Raw genomic sequence first — 20,840 nt, 5'->3', positions numbered from 1 at the left:
CCCACTTTCCTTCCTTCCTCATATCTCTGCAGACACCTGCCCTGGGCCAACTCCATCAAGCCTGGGGTGCCCAGAAGAGCCTGGCAGGGGGCAGGACCAGGAAGGTGGCGGGAGCGTGTCCTTGGGGGTGTGGGCCCGGCGTGCACTCCAAGTGTATCCCCACCCTGTGGCTTCCCAGCCTGTCCATTTGTCCTGGCGATAGGTCCATCTGCACCCTGTTAACGGTCACAGGTCACAGTCCGTTTTTCTGAGACCCTTCCCTCCTCCTCTCATGGTGGCTCAGAGGCCCTCAGAGACCAAAAAGGAGCCAGCACTGCCTCAGGAGCAGGCCTCAGGGAGGCAGGATCTGAAAGCCATGGAAGTGGGCCTGGGCAGGTCCGAGTTGACCACAGCCCTGTGTGCCCTGGTCGAGGAGGCGGAGTGAGGTGAGGGCTCCACCATGCCTTCCACCTCTGTATCCCAGGCACCATGCCCGGCACTGCTGCTTCTGCAGGGAGGACCTTGGAGGGCTGCCTGGAGGAAATGGACTTTGGGAAGTGAACAAGACAGGGAGGGAGGGCCCTACCCTTTGCGCTCTGCAGGCTGTGTGCCCTCTCTGAGGTCCTGGGCAGGTATTAAGAGAACATGTGCTGGAGGAATGAATGATGGGGCCAGGGTTGGCCCACCTTGTCAGCCAGCGCCCCCGCCCCCGGCCCCCAGCACCTGCACACAGGTCACCAAGTGACAAAAACAGCTCGTGCTTGCAGTCACCCTGGTGTGTGGGGTCCTCCTTAGGTGCCACGGCACCCATCCTCGGAACATGTGAACCCCTGGCTGAGAGGCAGTGCCCCGCAGAGGTGCCCGCTCCAGCTTCTCTGTGAGCCCCTGGGAGAGGCTGCAGGACTCCTGGATGCTTTTAGTCCTCTGTGCGTGACGGGGAGCACAGGAACCCTGGAAACACCCACTGGGAAATGTGCTTTGGGGGACAGAAAAGACCTTGGGATGAGGAGGAGCTGAGAGCTGGACTCTTTCTTTTTTTTTTTTTTTTTTTTTGGAGACAGAGTCTCGCTCTGTCGCCCTGGCTGAAGTGCAGTGGTGTGATCTCAGCTCACTGCAACCTCCACCGCCCGGGTTCAAGTGATACTCCTGCCTCAGCCTCCCGAATACCTGGGATTACAGGAGCACGCCGCCACGCCCGACTGGTTTTTTGTGTTTTGGTCGAGACAGAGTTTCACTGTGTTGCCCAGGCTGGTCTCAAACTCCTGAGCTTGGGCAATTCGCCTGCCTCGGCCTCCCAAAGTGCTGGGGTTGCAGGCGTGAGCCACTGTGCCTGGCTGAGAGCTGGACTCTTAACTTGCTCTGTGTAGACCATGGAAGTGGCTCACAGCCAAGGAGGGCTCTTGGCAGGGATGGAGAGGCACAGGGGAGAAGGCCTCACTGGCCCCGCCCCATCATGTGGTGGCAGTCAGGCCCCTCCCCTCCGGTTCTTGTCCTTTACCATTTGTACCCTTCTGTTTCAGTTTATTTTTATTTTTACTTTTTTTTGAAAAGGAGTCTCGCCCTGTCACCCAGGCTGGAGTGCAATGTCACGATCTTGGCTCACCGCAACCTACGCCTCCCGGGTTCAAACGGTTCTCCTGCCTCAGCCTCCCAAATAGCTGAGATTACAGGCATGCACCACCACGCCCGGCTAATTTTGAATTTTTTTTTAGTAGAGACAGGGTTTCTGCATGTTGCTCAGGCTGGTCTCGAACTCCCAACCTCAGGTGATCCTCCCGCCTCGACCTCCCAAAGTGCTGGGATTACAGGCGTGAGCCACTGTGCCCGGCCGGTTTTTGGTGGTTGTTGTTGTTTTGTTTTTTTGAGATGGAGTTTCGCTCTTGTTGCCCAGGCTGGAGTGCAGTGGCACCATCTCAGCTCACTGAAGACTCCGCCTTCCGGGTTCAAGCGATTCTTCTGCCTCGGCCTCCCAAGTAGCTGGGATTACAGGCACCCCTACGCCTGACTAATTTTTTGTAGTTTTAGTAAGGATGGGGTTTCCCCATGTTGGCCAAGCTTGTCCCAAACTCCTCACCTCAAATGATCCACCTGCCTCGGTCTCGGGCTCCACCTCCCAAAGTGCTGGGATTACAGGCGTGAGCTACTGCGCCCAGCCTGTTTCTACATTGTTTTGAAAGGCAGCTGACCTCTGTCCTGGTTACTGACCCTGTCCCCCAGCCTTGAGCTGTACACCTTGGGATAGCAGCGCGTCCAGTCATGGCACGTGGGGACGGCCACCCCATGAGGTGAATAAATGCCCAGGACGCCTCAGAGAGCGGAGCTGGTGGTCCCCGGTCAGGCTGGGACCTTTTTCTTTTTCTCCCCTGGACCCTGCTGTGTGACTCCACCTGCTGGGCAGCCCTGGCACTGCACTGTCGAGGTGGCGGGTGCCATGCCTTGGTGCAGAGGGGAGGCTCAGATTTCAGCCCTGGGGGTGGAGGAGGACCCTGTGGGCCGTGGGGTGGACCCCTGGTGCTGCTGCTGCAGGCACAGCCCAGCCTCCACAGCAAGCTCTGCTATCTGGGCGGAGTCTGGTGTGGGGGTGGGGCAGAGCTGGGGCACCTTGGGTTTCAGGGAGGGTCTTGGAAGCCGCTGGGTGGTGGAGGTCCAGGCTCCCAGCATGGGCTGGACCCCTCCTCGAAGCCCTCTCCAGGTACCCTGTTCCTGCCCCTTGTGGTCCAGGAGCTGTGGGCCTCCTCTGGCTGCGGAGTGCTGGTCCCTTTGCCTCTGAGCAGCGGGTTCCTATCTGTCCAGTGGGCTGTGCGTAGAGGGCCCCGGGCACCTGCATGTCCAGGAATGCGGCTGGAGGACGTCCCGCTGTGAGGGTGGGAGGGGAGGCCCTAGGAGCAGAGACCCCCAGAGTGGACATACGGCCGTTTGTGGGGACCTTATGGTTACTCTGCCGTACACAGGAGGTGGGCTTCAGGGGTGCTGTCCTCCAGACCCCTCTTCCCAGAGGGGTCTATCATGGGGCGGGCTCTCTCATGGACACAACCAGCCCCTGCCATGCGCTTCGCGAGGGTCAGCCCCGTGCGTCCTCCTCTGCCACTGTGGCTGTTTTGGGAATGCTCTCTCCTGTTTCCATCTTCAAAGCCTCAGGCCGCCCAGATGGCTCCCCTGGGGACTAGGTTGGGAGGAGTCTTGCTTATCTGTCATGCCAGTGTCCGGCTAAGCCCCAGGCAGGAGGGACTGTCTGTTTCCTTCTGGGATTCCTGCCTGGCCTGTTGGGGCCAGCGTGCGGGGCCCACTGCCTGGGCTGGAGGGGCCAGTCCTGCTGATGCCTCACTGCAGTGAGAGGCCTCTGGGGCCCACCAAGCGGTCTCCTGGAGCAGGGGCTGGGCCTGCTGGGTGCTTTTTTTTTTTTTTTTTTTGAGACGGAGTCTCGCTCTGTCGCCCAGGCTGGACTGCAGTGGTGCAATCTCGGCTCATTGCAACCTCCACCTCCCAGGTTCAAGCGATTCTCCTGCCTCAGCTTCCCAAGTAGCTGGGATTACAGGCGCCTGCCACCAGGCCTGGCTAATTTTTTTTTTTTTTTGTATGTTTTAGTAGAGACAGGGTTTCACCTTGTTGGCCAGTCTGGTTTCTAAGTCCTGACCTCAGTGATCCGCCCGCCTCCGCCTCCCAAAGTGCTAGGATTACAGGTGTGAGCCACGGCGCCTGGCCGAGTTGGCCTTTAGATGTGACCCCCGGGTGGGCTCCTAGGGCACCCAGCGGCATGTAGATGCCACCCTGGGGCCTTTCCAGTCCTGACAGGTACCCAGCCCCAGCCCCCTCGGGCAGAGTGGGACAGGGCGGCCCAGGGAGGCAGTGGTGCGTACCAGCTTCAGGTCACCTTTCAGGGGCTCAGCACCCCGTGCCCCCTGTTCTGAGCTGCAGGCAGCCATGGCTTACCCCCAGGCAGCTTCCTGTGTGAAACTCCCAGACCTGGATGGAGTGCCCAGGCCAGGACTCTGCCTTCCAGCACCAGCGGGTCACAGCTGCAGGGCGGGGGAGCCCAGTAACCAGAGGGAGGGGAGGCCTTGGTGCAGATCCTGACCTCGGTCTTCTTGGACCCGCCTAGTGTGCCTGCTTTCTTTTTGGTGCAGCCCTTGTGGAGGTGGTGGCAGCCTCCACCCCGGAGTGGAACTGCTGAAAGCCCCTCTGGAGAGTGTGCCGCTCCGGCCTCCGGGTGCCCCTGCTCCTTCCCACCTGTTGGCTGAAGGCTGGGGCAGGTTTCATAGCCCTTGTAAGACAAGCTGTGCTTTGGGAGGCCCAGGCGAGAGGATTGCTTGAGCTTAGAAGTTTGAGACCAGCCTTGGCAGTTACAGTGAGGCCCCCGTCTCTATCAAAAAAAGAAAAGAATTAGCTGGATGTGGTGGTGCGCGCAGGTGGCCCCAGCTACTTGTGAGGCTGAGACGGGAGGATCGCTTGAGCCGGGGAGACACAGCTTCAGTGAGCTATGATGGCTCCACTGCACTCCAGCGTGGGCAATGCCTGTCTCCACAGAACAACAAAACAAGTCCTCACACAAGCTTCTAGTTAGAAAGACAAGGCCACCTTCCCCAGATTGGACCCTTAGCACCTGTCCCTGGTCCTGCCCTCTGCTTGGGGGCCTGGCTCCACTCCTGGGAGGCAGGTGTTATTTCTTCCAAGACCTTCCAAAAGCATCTTTTGGGTGGGGAAATAGTCTCTCCTTTCAGAGTTCACAATGTCCGGAGGTCTGAATTTCCTTCCTTTGGGAAGGGCCTGAGGGTGTCTGCTGATTGGTGTGTGTATTGCCAATGACTCTTGGCTCCCTGGCCTGGGCTGATCTTGCAGGCTGTGTCTTAGAGCCCTGGGGTCCAGGGAAAGGAGGTGGAAGCCCCTGAGTGGAGTCCCTTATCCTTAGCCCCTCAGATGCCTCAGTCCCCTCCACCGCGGCCTGCCCTCCTGGGGCCCAGTCTCGCTGCTGCCGACCCTTGCCTGGGGAGGAGAGCCTTCCCGTTAGGCGGGCTCTTCCTCCTCTCTGCATCCCCGTTAGCCGGAGCCTTGGGAGGAGAGACCAGTGTCTCCCTGACCCAGCCTTGCCCCTCCTCAGTAGTTGTGCTCTGTCACCTCCCCCCCATGAATCTCTGCAGCTCACTCCACAGTGGCCTTGGCCTGGACTCTCCACGTCACTGGGCAGCCAGGACTTCCGGGGCTGGGGGAGGGCTGGCACTAGTTGCCCTGTTCACCAGGCGGATGGCAGGGGTGGCATGCTCTGCAGCCAGCTGGGTCAGGGAGGAGCCGGAGCCTCCCTCAGTGAAGTGGGCTGGGAGGGCAGGGCGCCCTTGAGCGTGCTGCTGGCCTCCACCGCCCTCCCCCTCGGTGGGGGCTGACACCCAGCCCCAGCCGGCCGTTACCCTGCCGGGAGCATCCTCCTGGCCTGGGAGCTGGCCCTTCTCACGCAGAGGAACCGGCAGCCACCGTTGCTGATCCCAGTCGGGTGCCCTTGCTGACTCCCAGGGTCCTCGGCTGTGAGATGGTGCCAGAGTGGGCCCCTCTGCGCCTGCTGGGCACGTGGGGTGACGTTTCCTGGAAATGCCTCAGCTGTGGCACGGCACAGGCAAAGAAGAGCCTGGCTGCCCCATCTGTGGCTTCTGTGTGATGTTCCCCTGCCTGACTGTACCTCATGGCTCTGCGCACAGTTGCGCAGAGTTCTGGGTGGTCCAGAACAGACACATGGATCCGTCGTCCTGTCTAAATGCTACTTAATTTTATTTGTTTTAGAAACAGGATCTTGCTCTGTTGCCCAGGCTGGAAGGTGGTGGTGTGATCACAGCTCACTGAAGCTTTGACCTCCTAGGCTCAAGATCCTCCCACCTTAGCCTCCCAAGTAGCTGGGACCACAGGCACGCAATCACCACGCCCAGCTAATTTTTTGTATTTTTTGTAGAGATGGGGTCTCGCCGTGTTGCCTAGGCTGGTCTTGAATTCAAGCAATCCGTTCATCTTGGCCTTCCAAAATGCTGGGATTACAGGCTTGAGCCACCAAGCCTGGCCCTAAATGTAATTTTTTTTTTTTTTTTTTAAACAGAGTCTTGCTCTGTCGCCAGGCTAGAGTGCAGTGGTGTGATCTCGCCTCACGGCAACCTCTGCCTCCTGGGTTCAAGCGATTCTCCTGCCTCAGCTTCCTGAGTAGCTGGGATTACAGGTGCGTGTCCCCATGCCTGGCTAATTTTGTATTTTTAGTAGAGACAGGATTTCACCATGTTGGCCAGGATGGTCTCGAACTCCTGACCTGGTGATCCACCCGCCTCGGTCTCCCAAAGTGCTGGGATTACAGGCGTGAGCCACCGCGCCTGGCCCCTAAACGTAATCTTTAAAATGGGCACAATGTTGATGTGATTTCAAGGGAAAGGCGGCAGCTGCCTGCAGTGAGCCCTCCCACCTCCTCCGTAGCCTCAGTAGCCTCAGAGTCCTGGCCTCCTACTGTCCCTGCAGGGTTCCTGGGAAGAGGAGGGGCCTTCCGCCTTCACAGGTACAGGCAGTGGGCAGCATGTTCTCCACTGCACTTTCATCACCAAATGAGGCTGTGTTTGTTCCCCATGGCCTTCAAGCAGCACAGTGTCTCAGCGCTGGGCTCGAAAGTCCAAATCAGCCTCGCAGGGCTCAAGTCAAGCTGTGGGCAGGGCTGGGCCTCCTGGAGGCTGCAGGGGAGAGTCAGTGTCCGCCTTTCCCAGCGTCTGGAGGCACCTGCCTCCCTCGGCTCAGGGCCCCTTCCTCCCCTTCACAGCCACAGCACAACCTCTTCTGGTCTCTCTGACTTTTACCTTCCCACCTCCCCCTTTAAAGGACCCTGCGAGGACATTGGGTCCCCGGATAACGCAAGATGTTCGCCCACCTCAGGGTCCTTCGTTCAAGTCACACCTTCAGTCTCTGACTGAGTGAGGTGGGCCTGGCCACGGGTCCCAGCGATTAGGATGGGAACTTGCCTGGGGAGGCTTTTGTTCTGCTGGTGGGTGTGTCTCGGGGGAGCAGCGTGGGAAACCACGGGGGAGCAGCTTGGGAAACCAGCCATTTCTTTTTTTCTTTTCTTTTTGTTTTTTGTTTTTGTTTTTTTTTTTTTGAGACGGAGTTTCGCTCTTACTGCCCAGAATGGAGTGCAGTGGCTCAATCTCGCCTCCCGGGTTCAAGCGATTCTCCTGCCTCAGCCTCCCGAGTAGCTAGGATTATAGGCGTGGGTCACCATGTCCAGCTAATTTTGTATTTTTAACAGAGACGGGATTTCTCCATGTTGGCCAGGCTGGTCTTGAACTCCCGACCTCAGGTGATCCACCCGCCTTGGCTGGATGCGGGTGAATGCGGGATCCATCCCGCAGTGCTGGGATTATAGGTGTGAACCACCGCGGGGCAGAAGCCAGCCATTTCTTTCCTATGGCTGCTGGGGTCCGAGGCGGGGTGGGTGGGGGCCCTAGGAGAAGCCTCCAGTTCTGTTGCTGTTCTCTGCATCATCCACAGTGGGAGATCTTGTGCCTGCCTCCCCTTGGCCGTGTCCAGCCATTTCTCTGCACGGAGGTCTTAGCGCACTGTAGGGGTCGATCTCCAGGTAGGCCGAAGGGCACGCAGGTTTTGTGAGTGGAAGAAACACACCTGAGGCCTGACCTTCAGACAAGCTGCATGTTCAGTCAGAATCAAGTCAGAGCCAAGCGGCATCTTGGCGCGGGCAGGTTCCCGTGGGGCCGTTGCCTTTTGCTACATGGTGTCACGGCTTGCTCCTTATCAGTCTGTTGGGGACATGTGTCAGCATTCACGTCCCTCTTGGCAGTCGGCATTGGGTGCAGCATAAATTAAGGCCAAATTGCATTTCCTGCACCCAGTGGGACTGCAGGCTTAGTGTGGGCCTGGCTGCGCCTTTGCTGGAATCTTTGATCTCGCTGCGTTTGTGGAGTTGCTTTTCAAAGGCAAGAGTGTGCAACGTTCCTTGCCCCCTTCTTCCCTGTAGCAGTGTGACTTGGAGGTCCCCGCAGGGCGCACGCCTCCCCCTTAACCCCAGGTGACCTGCGTTCAGGCCTCTAGGTCATCTTCTGTGTTATTTATTGTTGTGTTTTTGCAGTGAAGGCTGCACCAGACGCATCTGTACCTCTGCCCTGTGCAGTCTGTCTATGGCACGGGTTCTGAGGATTCTGAGTCTCAAGGTGGTGGTGTTGAAGCTGCATGGGATGGTTGCAAAACTGCTCTGCGAGATCTCGGCCTGTCCATGGCCCCCTCAGCGACAGGCAAGGGAGATTTCACCCCATCGAGAGCCCCTTTTGCCATCTAAGGGGATGTACCATCTGCAGGTTCCAGGAATTAGGACGCAGGCGTCTTTGGCACCGTTTCCTGCCAACTCCAGAGGATCAGACGTATTTGACCTTTAGAGACGTTTCGAGATGTTTTGGAATTACATTCAGTGGAACTTTATTTTTTTTTTAAGAGTTGGGGTCTTGCTTTGTTGCCCAGGCCAGAGTGCAGAAGCACAGTCCTGGCTCACTGCAGCGTCAAGCCCCTGGGCTCAAGTGATTCTCCCACTTCAGCCTCCCACATAGCTAGGACCACAGGTGTGCGTCACCATGCTCAGCTTATTTCTTTTTTTTTTTTTTTTTTTGAGACGGAGTCTCGCTCTGTCACCCAGGCTGGAGTGCTATGGCCGGATCTCAGCTCACTGCAAGCTCCGCCTCCCGGGTTCACGCCATTCTCCTGTCTCAGCCTCCCGGGTAGCTGGGACTACAGGCGCCGCCACGTCGCCCGGCTAGTTTTTTGTATTTTTTTAGTAGAGACGGGGTTTCACCGTGTTAGCCAGGATGGTCTCGATCTCCTGACCTTGTGATCCGCCCGTCTCGGCCTCCCAAAGTGCTGGGATTACAGGCTTGAGCCACCGCGCCCGGCCTGCTCAGCTTATTTCTAAGCATTTTTTTAAGAGATGGGATCTGTGTCATCCAGGCTGGTCTTAAACTCCTGAGCTCAAGCAGTGTCCTCCCGCCTCGGCCTCCCAAAGCGCTGAGATGATCAGCGTGGGCTGCTGCGCCTGGCCGTGCTCAGTAGAATTTCTAATGGTCAACTTCTGAGTTTCTGGAGTAAATATTTGAACTTGGTTTTTATTCCTTCGCTGGAATATTGGGCTCCACTTGCTCTTGTTTTCTTTAGACTCCTTCAGCCTGTCCCCACGTGAGGTTCCTCTGGTTCCGACTTCTGTGCTGACATGGGTGGCACTGAGGTTTCTGTGCTGACGTGGGTGGCATTGAGGTGGTGAGGGTCTCCTAGAATGTGCCCCGGAGCCACGTGAATAACATGTAAGTCACGTGTTCCCAGCTACCCCCCCGGGAAGACAGTTCAGCCGGGTGCTTTAAGCAGGGCACAGCAGCTCGTGCCTATAGTCACAGCTATCTTGGAGGCTGAGGTTGGAGGACTGCTTGAGTCTAGGAGTTCAAAGCCAGCCTGGCCGACATGGTGAGATCCCACCTGTACAATTTTTTTTTTTTTTTTTTTTTTTTTTTTTTGAGATGGAGTTTTGCTTTTGTTGCCCAGGCTGGAGTGCAGTGGCATGATCTCGGCTCACTGCAACCTCCGCCTCCCGAGTTCAAGCAATTCTCCTGCCTCAGCCTCTTGAGTAGCTGGGACTACAGGCATGAGCCACCACACCTGGCTAATTTTGTATTTTTAGTAGAGATGGGATTTCTGCATGTTGCTCAGGCTGGTCTCGAACTCCTGACCTCAAGTGATCCACCTGCCTTGGCCTCCCAAAATGTTGGGTGGGGTTACAGGCCTGAGCCACCGCGCCCAGCTACAAAAAATTTTAAAATTAAAAAATTTATTTGGCCGGGCACGGTGGCTCAAGCCTGTAATCCCAGCACTTTGGGAGGCTGAGGCGGGCGGATCACGAGGTCAGGAGATCGAAACCCTCCTGGCTAATACGGTGAAACCCCATCTCTACTAAAAAATACAAAAAACTAGCCGGGCGAGGTGGCGGGCGCCTGTGGTCCCAGCTACTCGGGAGGCTGAGGCAGGAGAATGGCATAAACCCGGGAAGCGTAGCTTGCAGTGAGCTGAGATCGCGCCACTGCACTCTACCCTGGGCAACAGAGACTCCATATCATAAAAAAAAAGAAAGAAAAAAAATTATTTAAAGTAGGCCAGGTGCAGTGGATCACTTGAGGTCAGGAGATCGAGACCGTCCTGGCCAACATGGTGAAACCCCGTTTCTACTAAAAATACAAAAATTAGCTGGGTGTGGTGGTACACGCCTGTAATCCCAGCTATTTGGGAGTCTGGTGATGGGCGCCTGTAATCCCAGCTACTCGGGAGGCTGGTGGCAGGCACCTGTGATCCCAGCTGCTCAGGAGTCTGAGGCAGGCACCTGTAATCCCAGCTACTTGGGAGGCTGAGGCGGGAGGGTTGCTTGAACCTGGGAGATAGAGGTTGCAGGGAGCTGAGATCGCACCACTACTAGTACTCAAGCTTGGACAGCAGAGAGACTGTCTCAAAAAAAAAAAAAAGTCTTACTGTGGATTTTGCGGGGTGGCCCATCAACTGGGCATGTCCCCATCCCCCCGGCCCTGCTCAGCCATGGCCACTTCTGTGATCTCCGTTTCTGTAGGACAGGCACAGCCCAGTGAATGTTCCTAGAGGCAAGAAAGCCTGTGGGATAGAGCCCTGAGCTCACCCCCGCCGGGCATATGGCACGTGACTGCCACACCACAGCCACACCACAGCCACACCACTGCCACACTGCAGGCACACTGCTGCCACACCGCAGGCACACTGCCACACCACAGCGACGTCACTGCCACATGGCACACCACAGCCACACCACTGCCACACCATTGCCACACCACTGCCACACTGCAGCCACACCACTGCCACACCGCAGGCACACTGCAGGCACACTGCCACACCACAGCCACATCACTGCCACATGGCACACCACAGCCACACCACTGCCACACCATTGCCACACCACTGCCACACTGCAGCCACACCACTGCCACACCGCTGCCACACCGCAGGCACACTGCCACACCACAGCCACGTCACTGCCACATGGCACACCACAGCCACACCACTGCCACACCATTGCCACACCACTGCCACACTGCAGCCACACCACTGCCACACCGCAGGCACACTGCAGGCACACCACCGCCACACCACAGCCACATCACTGCCACATGGCACACCACAGGCACACCATCGTCACACCACTGCCACACCGCAGCCACACCGCAGCCACACTGCCACAGCGCAGGCACACCACCGCCACACCACAGGCACACCACCGCCACACTGCTGCCACACTGCAGGAACACTGGCAGCATACCACAGGCACACCACAGCCACACCGCAGGCACACTGCTGGCTGGGTGGGGCCGTGTTGGCCGAGGAAGGGCTCGCCTGTGTCCACCATCAGGCTGTGGTTGTCAGCCCATTCCAGTCCTGCCTCAGCCCAGCACCCTGAATGCTGGGAGCTCCACACTCGCCTGCCCCAGGGAGTTCCAGCCTGTCGAGTGTCCACCCCGCCATGGTCATTGTGTACATTCCATGAGCCGTGTGAGGGAGCCTCCAGGACCCATGGAGCTGTGTGTCACACAGCCCAGGTCCATCCAGTGCCCATTGGTCAGGGGCAGGGCGGGGCCCTGCACAGGGCCTGAGATGGCACCATGGTCTGCACCCAGCTGGGCACCCCAGAGCCTTGGCGGGCGCCAGTGCACGATGGGTTTCAGAGGTGGGTCTCTTCCCTTCCCTGCAGTTTGGGGCCGGGGCCGCCCCCACGCTGCAGGCTCCTCTCTGGCAGGCTGGTCACGACTATGCTCTCTCTTCCCTTCAGGACTGGGTTATGACCCCTACAACCCCGAGCTGCCCAAACCCCCCTCACAGAGGGAGAATGGCACCCTGGGCCTGGGGGAGGAGCCGCGCCCGGACGTGCTGGAGTTGGAGCTGGTCAACCAGGCCATTGAGGCCGTGCGCAGTGAGGTGGAGCTGGAGCAGCGGCGCTACCGGGAGCTGCTAGAGACGGCCCGTGAGCACCGCGCCGCCGAGGCCCCCGCCCTGGCGCCCTGTGGCCCCAACGCCAGCCCCACCGTGGGCCTGGACGAGGATGCCTTCCCCCTGGCCTTCGACTACAGCCCCAGCAGCCACGGCCTGTTAAGTCCTGATACCGGCTACCAGCCCACCCCGCTGGCCACCCCTGCCGAGTCGGGCAGCAAGTACCTGCTGGCGTCCCTGGACAGGGGTCAGGGCAGAGGCGGAGGGGGCGGTGGTGCCCTGGAATACGTCCCCAAGGCTGTGAGCCAGCCCCGGCGGCATAGCCGCCCTGTTCCCAGTGGCAAGTATGTGGTGGACAACTCCAGGCCACCCACAGACCTGGAGTATGACCCTCTCTCCAACTACTCGGCCCGGCACCTCAGCAGGGCCAGCTCCCGGGACGAGCGGGCTGCAAAGCGACCCCGGGGCCCCCGCAGCAGTGAGCCCCACATCCCTGCTCCCAAAAAACCCTTTGACCCCTTAAGCAGCTGCGATGCGAGGTTCTCAGACTCAGAAGATGAGGCTACCACAGCCCCAGGTAGCGAGCCCACCACGGCCAGCACCCCCAAAGCCAGGGCTGACCCTGAGAGCAAGGCCACCGGGCAGCCACCCTCCAAAGAGGGCCTGGAGGCCGAGGGGGGCGGCCTGCGGGAGACCAAGGAGACGGCCGTGCAGTGCGACGTGGGGGACTTCCAGCCACCCCCAGCCAAGCCCGGCTCCCCAGCCCAGGTCCAGGCCTCACAGGATGGGGGCTGCCCCAAGGAGGGAAAACCCAAGAAGAAGAAAAGCGGGACCCCACCTGCCCCCAGCTGCAAAGACGGGACCCAGAGGAAGGACAAGACCAAGGATAAGGGCCGAGGGCGGCCTGCAGAGAAGCCCCGTGCGGACAAGAAGGGCCCGCAGGCCAGCAGCCCCCGGCGCAAGGCAGAGCGACCGGAAGGGACCAAGAAGAAGCCATCTTCGGCCACTCCTGTGGCCAGCTCAGGGAAAGGACGGCCTGACCGGCCAGCGCGGAGGCCGAGCCCCACAAGCGGGGACTCCCGACCGGTGGCCAGCAGAGGCCCACCCCGCCCCCTCCAGCTCCCCGACAGGAAAAGCAGCAAGGCCCCGTCGGGGAAGCTGGTGGAGCGGAAAGCCCGCTCGCTAGACGAGGGCGCCTCCCAGGACGCTCCCAAACTGAAGAAACGGGCCCTGAGCCACGCCGACCTCTTTGGAGATGAGAGTGAGGACGAGGCTGCAGGGCCGGGGGTGCCGAGCGTGTGGCCCCCTGCCCTCCCCAGCCTCAGCTCAGACTCAGACTCTGACTCTGACTCGGACTCCAGCCTGGGCTTCCCGGAGGCGCGGGGGCCGCCCAAGCGGCTCAAGGCCTCCCCGCCCCCCTCCCCCGCACCGTCTTCCTCTTCGTCCTCCTCCAGCGCGGGGGTGGATGTGGACTACTCGGCCCTGGAGAAGGAGGTGGACTTTGACTCGGACCCCATGGAGGAGTGCCTGCGCATCTTCAATGAGTCCACCAGCGTCAAGGCGGAGGACAGAGGCCGGCTGGCCCGGCAGGTGAGGGCACGGGTACCCGGGCTGAGCTCAGGGGCGGAGAACAGAGGCCGGCTAGCCTGGCAGGTGAGGGCACGGGTGTTCGGGCTGGGCTCAGGGGCGGAGGACAGAGGCCGGCTAGCCTGGCAGGTGAGGGCACGGGTGCCCGGGCTGGGCTCAGGGGCGGAGGACAGAGGCCGGCTAGCCTGGCAGGTGAGGGCACGGGTGTTCGGGCTGGGCTCAGGCGAGGCAGAACCCAGGGCCTGGTGAGGGATGTTCTGTCCGAGTGGTTTCCAGCTGGCTCGGAGGCATGGGGTGGAGGCAGCTCCTCCATGCTGGCCCCTGAGCCTGTTGAAATCTCAGGAGCTCAGGAGTGCCCGGGCGGCCCTGTTGCCCCTCACACACCCAGAGCGGTTGCTGGCCCCGGGCCACCAGCCAGGCTCCTGTGGCCATGTGCACACAATCTGTTCCCACTGACCGCCAGGGGGATATTGGCCCACCCACCCACCTCAGGGGAACCCACCTCCGGCACACCCTTCTAGCCCCTTTCCCCTCCCCTCTTCTCCCCTTTCCTCCCTTCTCCCTCTCTTCTCCCTTCCCTTCCCACCCCCATCTCTATCTCTTCTCTTCCAGCTCCTCTGTCTCCTCTCCTTGTCCCCTCCTCATCCCCTCCTGCCCCTCTCTCCTCCCCTCCATCCTCCCTACCCCTAATGTGCGGCGCTCTTGCGTTCCTGGGCCAGCTCTGGACCCCTGGGTCTCCTGGCCCAGTGTCTCCACATTGGCCACCAGGGGGAGCTCGCTCCACACAGACTGAGCCCAAGTGCTCAGCCCGCGCAGCTGGCGCGCCCTGGGGCCTCACTTTCCCAGTGTGCTTTCACTCTGCGGCCTGGGGTCTCCAAGCCGGGGCCCTGGGCGCACAGGAGAGGTAGCCTTGGGCGTCTGCAGAACGTGGGACACCTGCCCGCCGCCCCCCCACCCCAACTGCACCCACACACAGCCCAGGGACTGGTGGCCCTGATCCCTCAGCTGCTGTGCCTGGGGGCTGGGCTATGCCGTTCCCCACTTGCCCGGGGCGGTTTGAGGTTGGGGTGTGTTGGTGTTGGTGGGGAGGGCAGACCCATGCTGACGGACGGACGTGTGTCTTAGCCCCCCAAGGAAGAGAAAAGCGAGGAGAAGGGGCTTTCGGGTCTGACCACTCTGTTCCCCGGGCAGAAGAGGAGGATCTCCCACCTTTCCAAGCAAGGCCAGGAGGTAAGGTCCACAGAGGCCAGGCCAGCAGGGGCCTTTTTATATTTTAAAGACAGGGTTGGCCGGGCTTGGTGGCTCATGCCTGTAATCCCAGCATTTTGGGAGGCCGAGGTGGGTGGATCACCTGAGGTCAGGAGTTCAAGACCAGCCTGGCCAACATGGCAAAACCCCATCTCTACTAAAAATACAAAAATTAGCTGGGCGTGGTGGCGGGTGCCTGTAATCCCAGCTACCAGGGAGGCTGAGGCAGGAGAATCGCTTGAACTCAGGAGGCAGAGGTTACAATAGCCAAGATTGCACCACTGCACTCCAGTCTGGGTGACAGAGCAAGACTCTGTCTCCAAAAAAAAAAAAAAATTATAAAAAATAAGGGGCTCTTGCTCTGTCACCCAGGCTGGTCTTCCAACTCCTGACCTCAAGTGATCCTCCTGCCTCGGCCTCCCAGTGTTGGGATTACAGGTGTGCACCACCGCACCCAGCTTCATCCCTCCGTTTGTTTTTTTTTTTTTCCTTTTTTTTTGAGATGGAGTCTTGCTCTGTCACCCACGCTGGAGTGCAGTGGCGCGATCTCCACTCACTGCAACCTCCACCTCCCGGGCTCAAGCGATTTTCCTGCCTCAGCCTCCCAAGTACCTGGGATTACAGGTGCCCACCACCACACCAGGCTAATTTTTGTATCTTTAGTAGAGATGGGGTTTCACCATGTTGGCCAGTCTGGTGTCGAACTCTTGACCTCATGATCCGCTCACTGATCACGAGATTTGCTTTTGTAAAGCATCAGTGATCTCCCCATTCGTTCTTCCACCCAAGTTTCACCATAAATTTGATGCTTAACATTCGCTTCGATTTTAGCAGAACTCCTGTTGCTCTGACTGAGGCTCTGTTCTAACTGATGTCTTACTTTTTTTAGTGCCTCAAACTCCGTCTGGTTCAGACATGTTACGTCAAGTTAGTATCAGTTTATTTTGGGTCAAAAAACTTGAAATCCATGCAAGTTTTGTCACAGTGCACGTTTTCCATGAGCTTTTTGAAGACACCTTATCTTTGACGCTGCCCGAGTCCCAGAGAGAACTGGCTCCTGCCCCTTCCTGTTAGATCGCCCACAGTGCTGGGGCGGGGGTCAGAGCAGGGACAGCAGCCCCAGGTGACCTCCTGCAGACTGCCTGCTGCGCCGTGTGCGGCCTGGGCCAGTTGTCCAGCTCTGAGCCCCAGTGTCCTCTGTAGCCCGGAGACAGTAGCGCTTGTCAGGCCCCTGTGCAGACGCAGCGAGGCAGTGCGGGAAAGAGAGCCTGGCTCCCAGGCCAGCAGCCAGGAGAGTCCAAGTTGATCCAGTCCCAGAGCCTCCCCAGAGGAGGGGCTTTGAGGAAGATTAGGTGTAGTGGCATTGGATTGGAGTGCCAGTCTAATCGGGGTAGTCCCATGCACCCGTGCCTTATCAGGGCTGAAGACACAGCCTGGGCACCGGGAGACATGGAGTGGGGGAGCCTGGAGCCACGTGGCATTGAGGACCACTGCTCCGTGCTGCTTCCCCCTAGTGTGCCCAGCAGCTCAGAAGGTAGCCAAGGAGGTGGTGCCTCCGTCCCCCGAGCTCCAGCCACCCTCTCCCAAGCCTGCCTGGGGCCGCCTGCTCCAGGTGCCCCTGCTGTGCTGCCAGGCCTTAGCATTTGTGGTGATGCAGGCGGAGCCCCCAAGGAGGAGTCCTGTGGTGCCCCCGGCCCGGCCCCCGACGGCACAGGAGGTGTGCTACCTGCGGGCCCAGCAGGCGCAGAGGGCATCGGCGAGCTTGCTGCAGGTCCCCCCCAGGCTGGCGGAGAAGCCGCCCTCCGTCCACATCTCTGCCCCTGGCGAGAGGAGGAGGATCGCCCATGTCCCCAACCCCCGCCTGGCTGCAGGTGAGTGCTGGTCGAGGAGGCCTTTGCCCGGGGGACGTTGGCATGTGGGCAGGAGAGGGCACCCCGAGGTCTCTGAGCTCACCTGAACCATGTGGTATTTGCTCATGGGGCAACTTTGGGTGCCCTCCTTGGGGCTCTCAGCCTGCCTGTCTGTGAAATGGGGACTGTTGAGGGGTGCAAGAGGCCTGGCCCAGCACCTTCCTTCCCTGACCCAGCTCTGGGGTTACTAGGAGTCCAACAGCCTGGTGGGGACTGTGCTGAACCAGGGCTTGAGCCTGTGGTGCCAGGGAATGGGGAGCCATGTCGGGGTGCCTGGCATTGGGTGGGGTGCAGGCTCCTGCAGGTATGGCTTTCTGCCTGGCGTGTGAGTGGGGGGCGTGGCCTCTGATGGAAATGAGCACCGTCTTCGCAGGAGCGGGGCTGTGTTTCCTTTACTCCGAGAGGCACTTCCTCCCAGAGTCTTGTGGAAAGTCTGGCCAGGCCTCAGTGGTAGGTGGACAGGACCCTTCATGGGGGGTTGTCCTGTTTCCTGCATCTTCACATCAGTGGTGTCTGTAGAGCAAGGAAGTATCCTTGGAGGCAAGTCACAGATGAGGGTCCCCCAGAAGGCTCCTAAAAAATGCAGGTTCTGGTCTAGAGGCTGGGAAAGGACCTTTGTGTCTGGTAAGCTCCCTGGGAGGGCATGGCTGCTGTCCAAGGACCACTCTGAGCAGCCTGCTGGTTTGGAGACCCTGCCTCCCTGGCGCTGGCCAGAGGGCCTTAGGGCCAGCCCCGGTGATTCCCCTGCAGACCCCATGGATCCCCCGCCCTCCTGTGCTGGACCCGGACTGAGGCCTTCCTTAGGGAAAGCTCTCCGGGCCACTCTGACCTCCCCTCCCCAGAGCCCCTCACGTCTGAGACCTTAGCCCCAGAGAAGGGAAATCACTGAGTTGGGCTGATCCCGGGACCCCACACACTTTCGTCGGTGACTGCGTGCTCGTGGTTGTCCTGTTGCTGGTCCGTCGTGGGTGCTGAGCTGTCACAGTGCCCTCGGGGCTCACCGCCTGAAGCGAGTCTGGCGTCCCAAGTGCTGGCAGTGCCACAGGGCAGGCTCACCTGGCTTGGAGGACTCCTGTGGCTGCCTGTGCTTGCCCCCAGCGTGTGGCCGAGGGAGCCTGGAGGGTCTCTATCCATTCCTGAAGGGCAAATCCTCCACTGCAAGAGGCGCGTGCCAGCCTGGCGGGCAGCCTGCTTCCTTCCTGGGCGGCCCGCGGTAGCATGAGCAGACTCAGCCTGCCTCCCTTGCACCTTCCGGGGCCAGATGGCGTTTCGAGGGATGTTGCTCTGAGAGTAGGGCCAGATGTCCCTGCCCACAGCTCCCCTTCCTGGGTCGGTGCTGAGCCCCTAGTCCAGAAGCCCCCCGCCACACAGACATACATGCCCAGGTTGCAGCTGCCCGTGTGGCCAGCCCTCCGAAACAGCTCCTGCAGGCCTGGCCTCCTCCCTTTGGTTTGTGACTTCATCAAAGGGCGAGACAGAACACAGAGGCCACAGGGCAGGGCAGGCCGCTGGTCACAATGAGCAGGTGGGGGTGCCCGAGACCCTCTGGTCCTCCGTCCTGGAGCAGGGCCTTTCCCTCAGACATCGATGCCTCGGGCTTGGGGTTGGAACACGTGGCAGAGGCCTGGACCACCCCACCGCTGACGTGGCCTGAGCGGCCTCCACAGCCTGACCTGTGTCCTCTGCCTCGATGGACTTGCCTGAAGGCAGTTAGAGCCTGATGTCATTGCGCAGTCCCAGCCCCGTGCCCCGGCCCGGCTCCCTGCACGCGGAGATGCACGTGCTGCTGACGCTGAGTGGCCGCGGCTGCCTGGTGCTCCGCCACATGGTGATGGGCAGCCACTTGCACTGTGCCCATACCCCCTGTGCCCCGCCAGTCCCCACAGGTGCCAAGAGGACCCTCGCGGCCAGCGGCAGCCAGCCCTCCAACAGCCCCGAACCAGGCGGCCAGCAGCTGAAAACACGCACGTTGTCGGGGATGGCATCCAAGACTACCACCACCATCACCCCTAAGCGAATCGCCCACAGTCCATCCTTACAGGTAGCCCCTCCTGTCTTGGCAAGTACCACCACCCCCAGACCAAGCCCCGAGGCCCAGCCTTATGGTGGCCCAGCCCCTCCTGGCCACATGGAGCCTGTGGAGGGCCAGCCTCGCCCCTGCCCTGGGGGCCTTCGTGCTCCACACTGCAGTACAGCCTTCACCTTCTCTCCTGATGCCCTGGTGGTTTTTTAAATTTTTTTTTTGAGACGGAGTCTTGCTGTGTTGCCCAGACTGGAGTGCAGTGGTGCGATCTCGGCTCACTGCAAGCTCTGCCTCCCAGGTTCACGCCATTCTGCCTCAGCCTCCCGAGTAGCAGGGACTACAGGTGCCCGCCACCAAGCCCACCTAACTTTCTGTATTTTTAGTAGAGATGGGGTTTCACCGTGTTCACCAGGATGGTCTCTATCTCCTGACCTCATGATCTGCCCGCCTCAGCCTCCCGAAGTGCTGAGATTACAGGCATGAACCACTATGCCTGGCCGCTCTGGTGGTTTTTTTTTTTTTTGGTTGGTTGGTTGGTTGGTGTTTTTTTTTTTTTTTTTTAAGAGACGGGGTCGGCCGGGCGCGGTGGCTCAACCCTGTAATCCCAGCACTTTGGGAGGCCGAGACGGGCGGATCACGAGGTCAGGAGATCGAGACCATCCTGGCTAACACGGTGAAACCTCATCTCTACTAAAAATACAAAAAAAACTAGCCGGTCGACGTGGCGGGCGCCTGTAGTCCCAGCTACTTGGGAGGCTGAGGCAGGAGAATGTCCTAAATACGGGAGGCGGAGCTTGCAGTGAGCTGAGATCCGGCCACTGCACTCCAGCCCGGGTGACAGAGCGAGACTCCGCCTCAAAAAAAAAAAAAAAAAAAAAAATAGACGGGGTCTTGGCCGGGCGCCGTGGCTCAAGCCTGTAATCCCAGCACTTTGGGAGGCCGAGACGGGTGGATCACGAGGCCAGATCGAGACCATCCTGGCTAACATGCTGAAACCCTGTCTCTACTAAAAAATACAAAAAACTAGCCGGGCGAGGTGGCGGGCGCCTGTAGTCCCAGCTACTCGGGAGGCTGAGGCAGGAGAATGGCGTGAACCCGGGAGGCGGAGCTTGCAGTGAGCTGAGATCGCGCCACTGCACTCCAGCCTGGGCAACAGAGCCAGACTCCGTCTCAAAAAAAAAGAAAAAAAAGAGACGGGGTCTCTGTTGCCCAGGCTGGAGTGCAGGGGCACTATCATGGCTCACTGCAGCCTCGACCTCCTGGGCTCAAGTGATCCTTCCACCTCAGCCTCCTGAGTAGCTGGGACCACAAGCCTGTGTCACCAGACCCCAGCTAATAATTTTGTTTTTTCTTTCGTAGAGACAGGGTTTTGCCACGTTGTCCATTGTCCAGGCTGATTCTCCCGCCTTAGTGATCCTCCCGCCTCAGCCTCCCAAAGTGCTGGGATTATAGGCGTGAGCCACCATGCCTGGCCTTGTTTTGTTTTTAATTAATAGACTGCGTTTTTTGAGCAACTTTAGGTTTCTAGGAAAATTGAGCAGAAAGTTTAGCAAGTTCCCGTGTGCCCCCATGGCCTCAGTTTCCCATGCCCTTAGTTCCCCCTGCCCTCAGTTTCCCCTGCCACTCCTGTCTTGCCTTGGCGTGTCTGTCCCTGCTGGAGCCAGGCTGATCCGTCACAGTGCATCTCACTGTTGCCTCCAGCCGTGGTCATGGCGCCATCGTGTCTGTGTTTCCGGCTGGAGGTCCTGCGAGGCCCTCACCCATGGCTGCTTTTGCCTTCCCTCTAGAGTTTAAAGAAACCCATTATCCCCAAAGAGTTTGGGGGCAAAGTCCCCACCGTCATCCGCCAGCGCTATCTCAACCTGTTCATCGAGGAGTGTCTCAAGTTCTGTACCTCCAACCAGGAGGCCATAGAGAAGGTGAGGTCCTGGAGTTCCTGTCTGGCCGGCCGGGTGGGGACTAGAGGTCCAGGGTGGTCCCCAGACATCCCTCAGCCTCTCAGCTGCAGCTGCGACCTGGAGCTGCCTGGGAGAGATGCAAGTCCCCGACCCCATGGCGACCCCACCACTGGGGTTCCCCAGCACCAGGCAGGCATG

At 59.6% G+C, this 20,840-nt stretch overlaps 1 protein-coding gene across 2 annotated transcripts in view; it reads left to right on the top strand.

Annotated features, from left to right (window-relative positions):
- REXO1 (RNA exonuclease 1 homolog) overlaps window positions 1–20,840 on the top strand; it is a 34,182-nt gene that overhangs the window by 8,578 nt on the left and 4,764 nt on the right. For both annotated transcript variants that reach the window (XR_004058807.1, XM_010374881.2), the window contains exons 2-6: window positions 11,819–13,566; window positions 14,689–14,793; window positions 16,469–16,682; window positions 18,599–18,762; window positions 20,532–20,663. Coding sequence is in view for 1 of the 2 variants with exons in the window: in XM_010374881.2 (XP_010373183.2) it covers window positions 11,819–13,566; window positions 14,689–14,793; window positions 16,469–16,682; window positions 18,599–18,762; window positions 20,532–20,663 (2,363 nt within the window). In the remaining variant the exon portion in view is untranslated. The remainder of the gene's footprint in view (window positions 1–11,818; window positions 13,567–14,688; window positions 14,794–16,468; window positions 16,683–18,598; window positions 18,763–20,531; window positions 20,664–20,840) is intronic.

The sequence above is a fragment of the Rhinopithecus roxellana genome, chromosome 8, assembly GCF_007565055.1.
Source record: "Rhinopithecus roxellana isolate Shanxi Qingling chromosome 8, ASM756505v1, whole genome shotgun sequence".
Classification (NCBI taxonomy): Eukaryota; Metazoa; Chordata; class Mammalia; order Primates; family Cercopithecidae; genus Rhinopithecus; species Rhinopithecus roxellana.
This window is presented reverse-complemented; position numbering and strand designations above follow the sequence as displayed.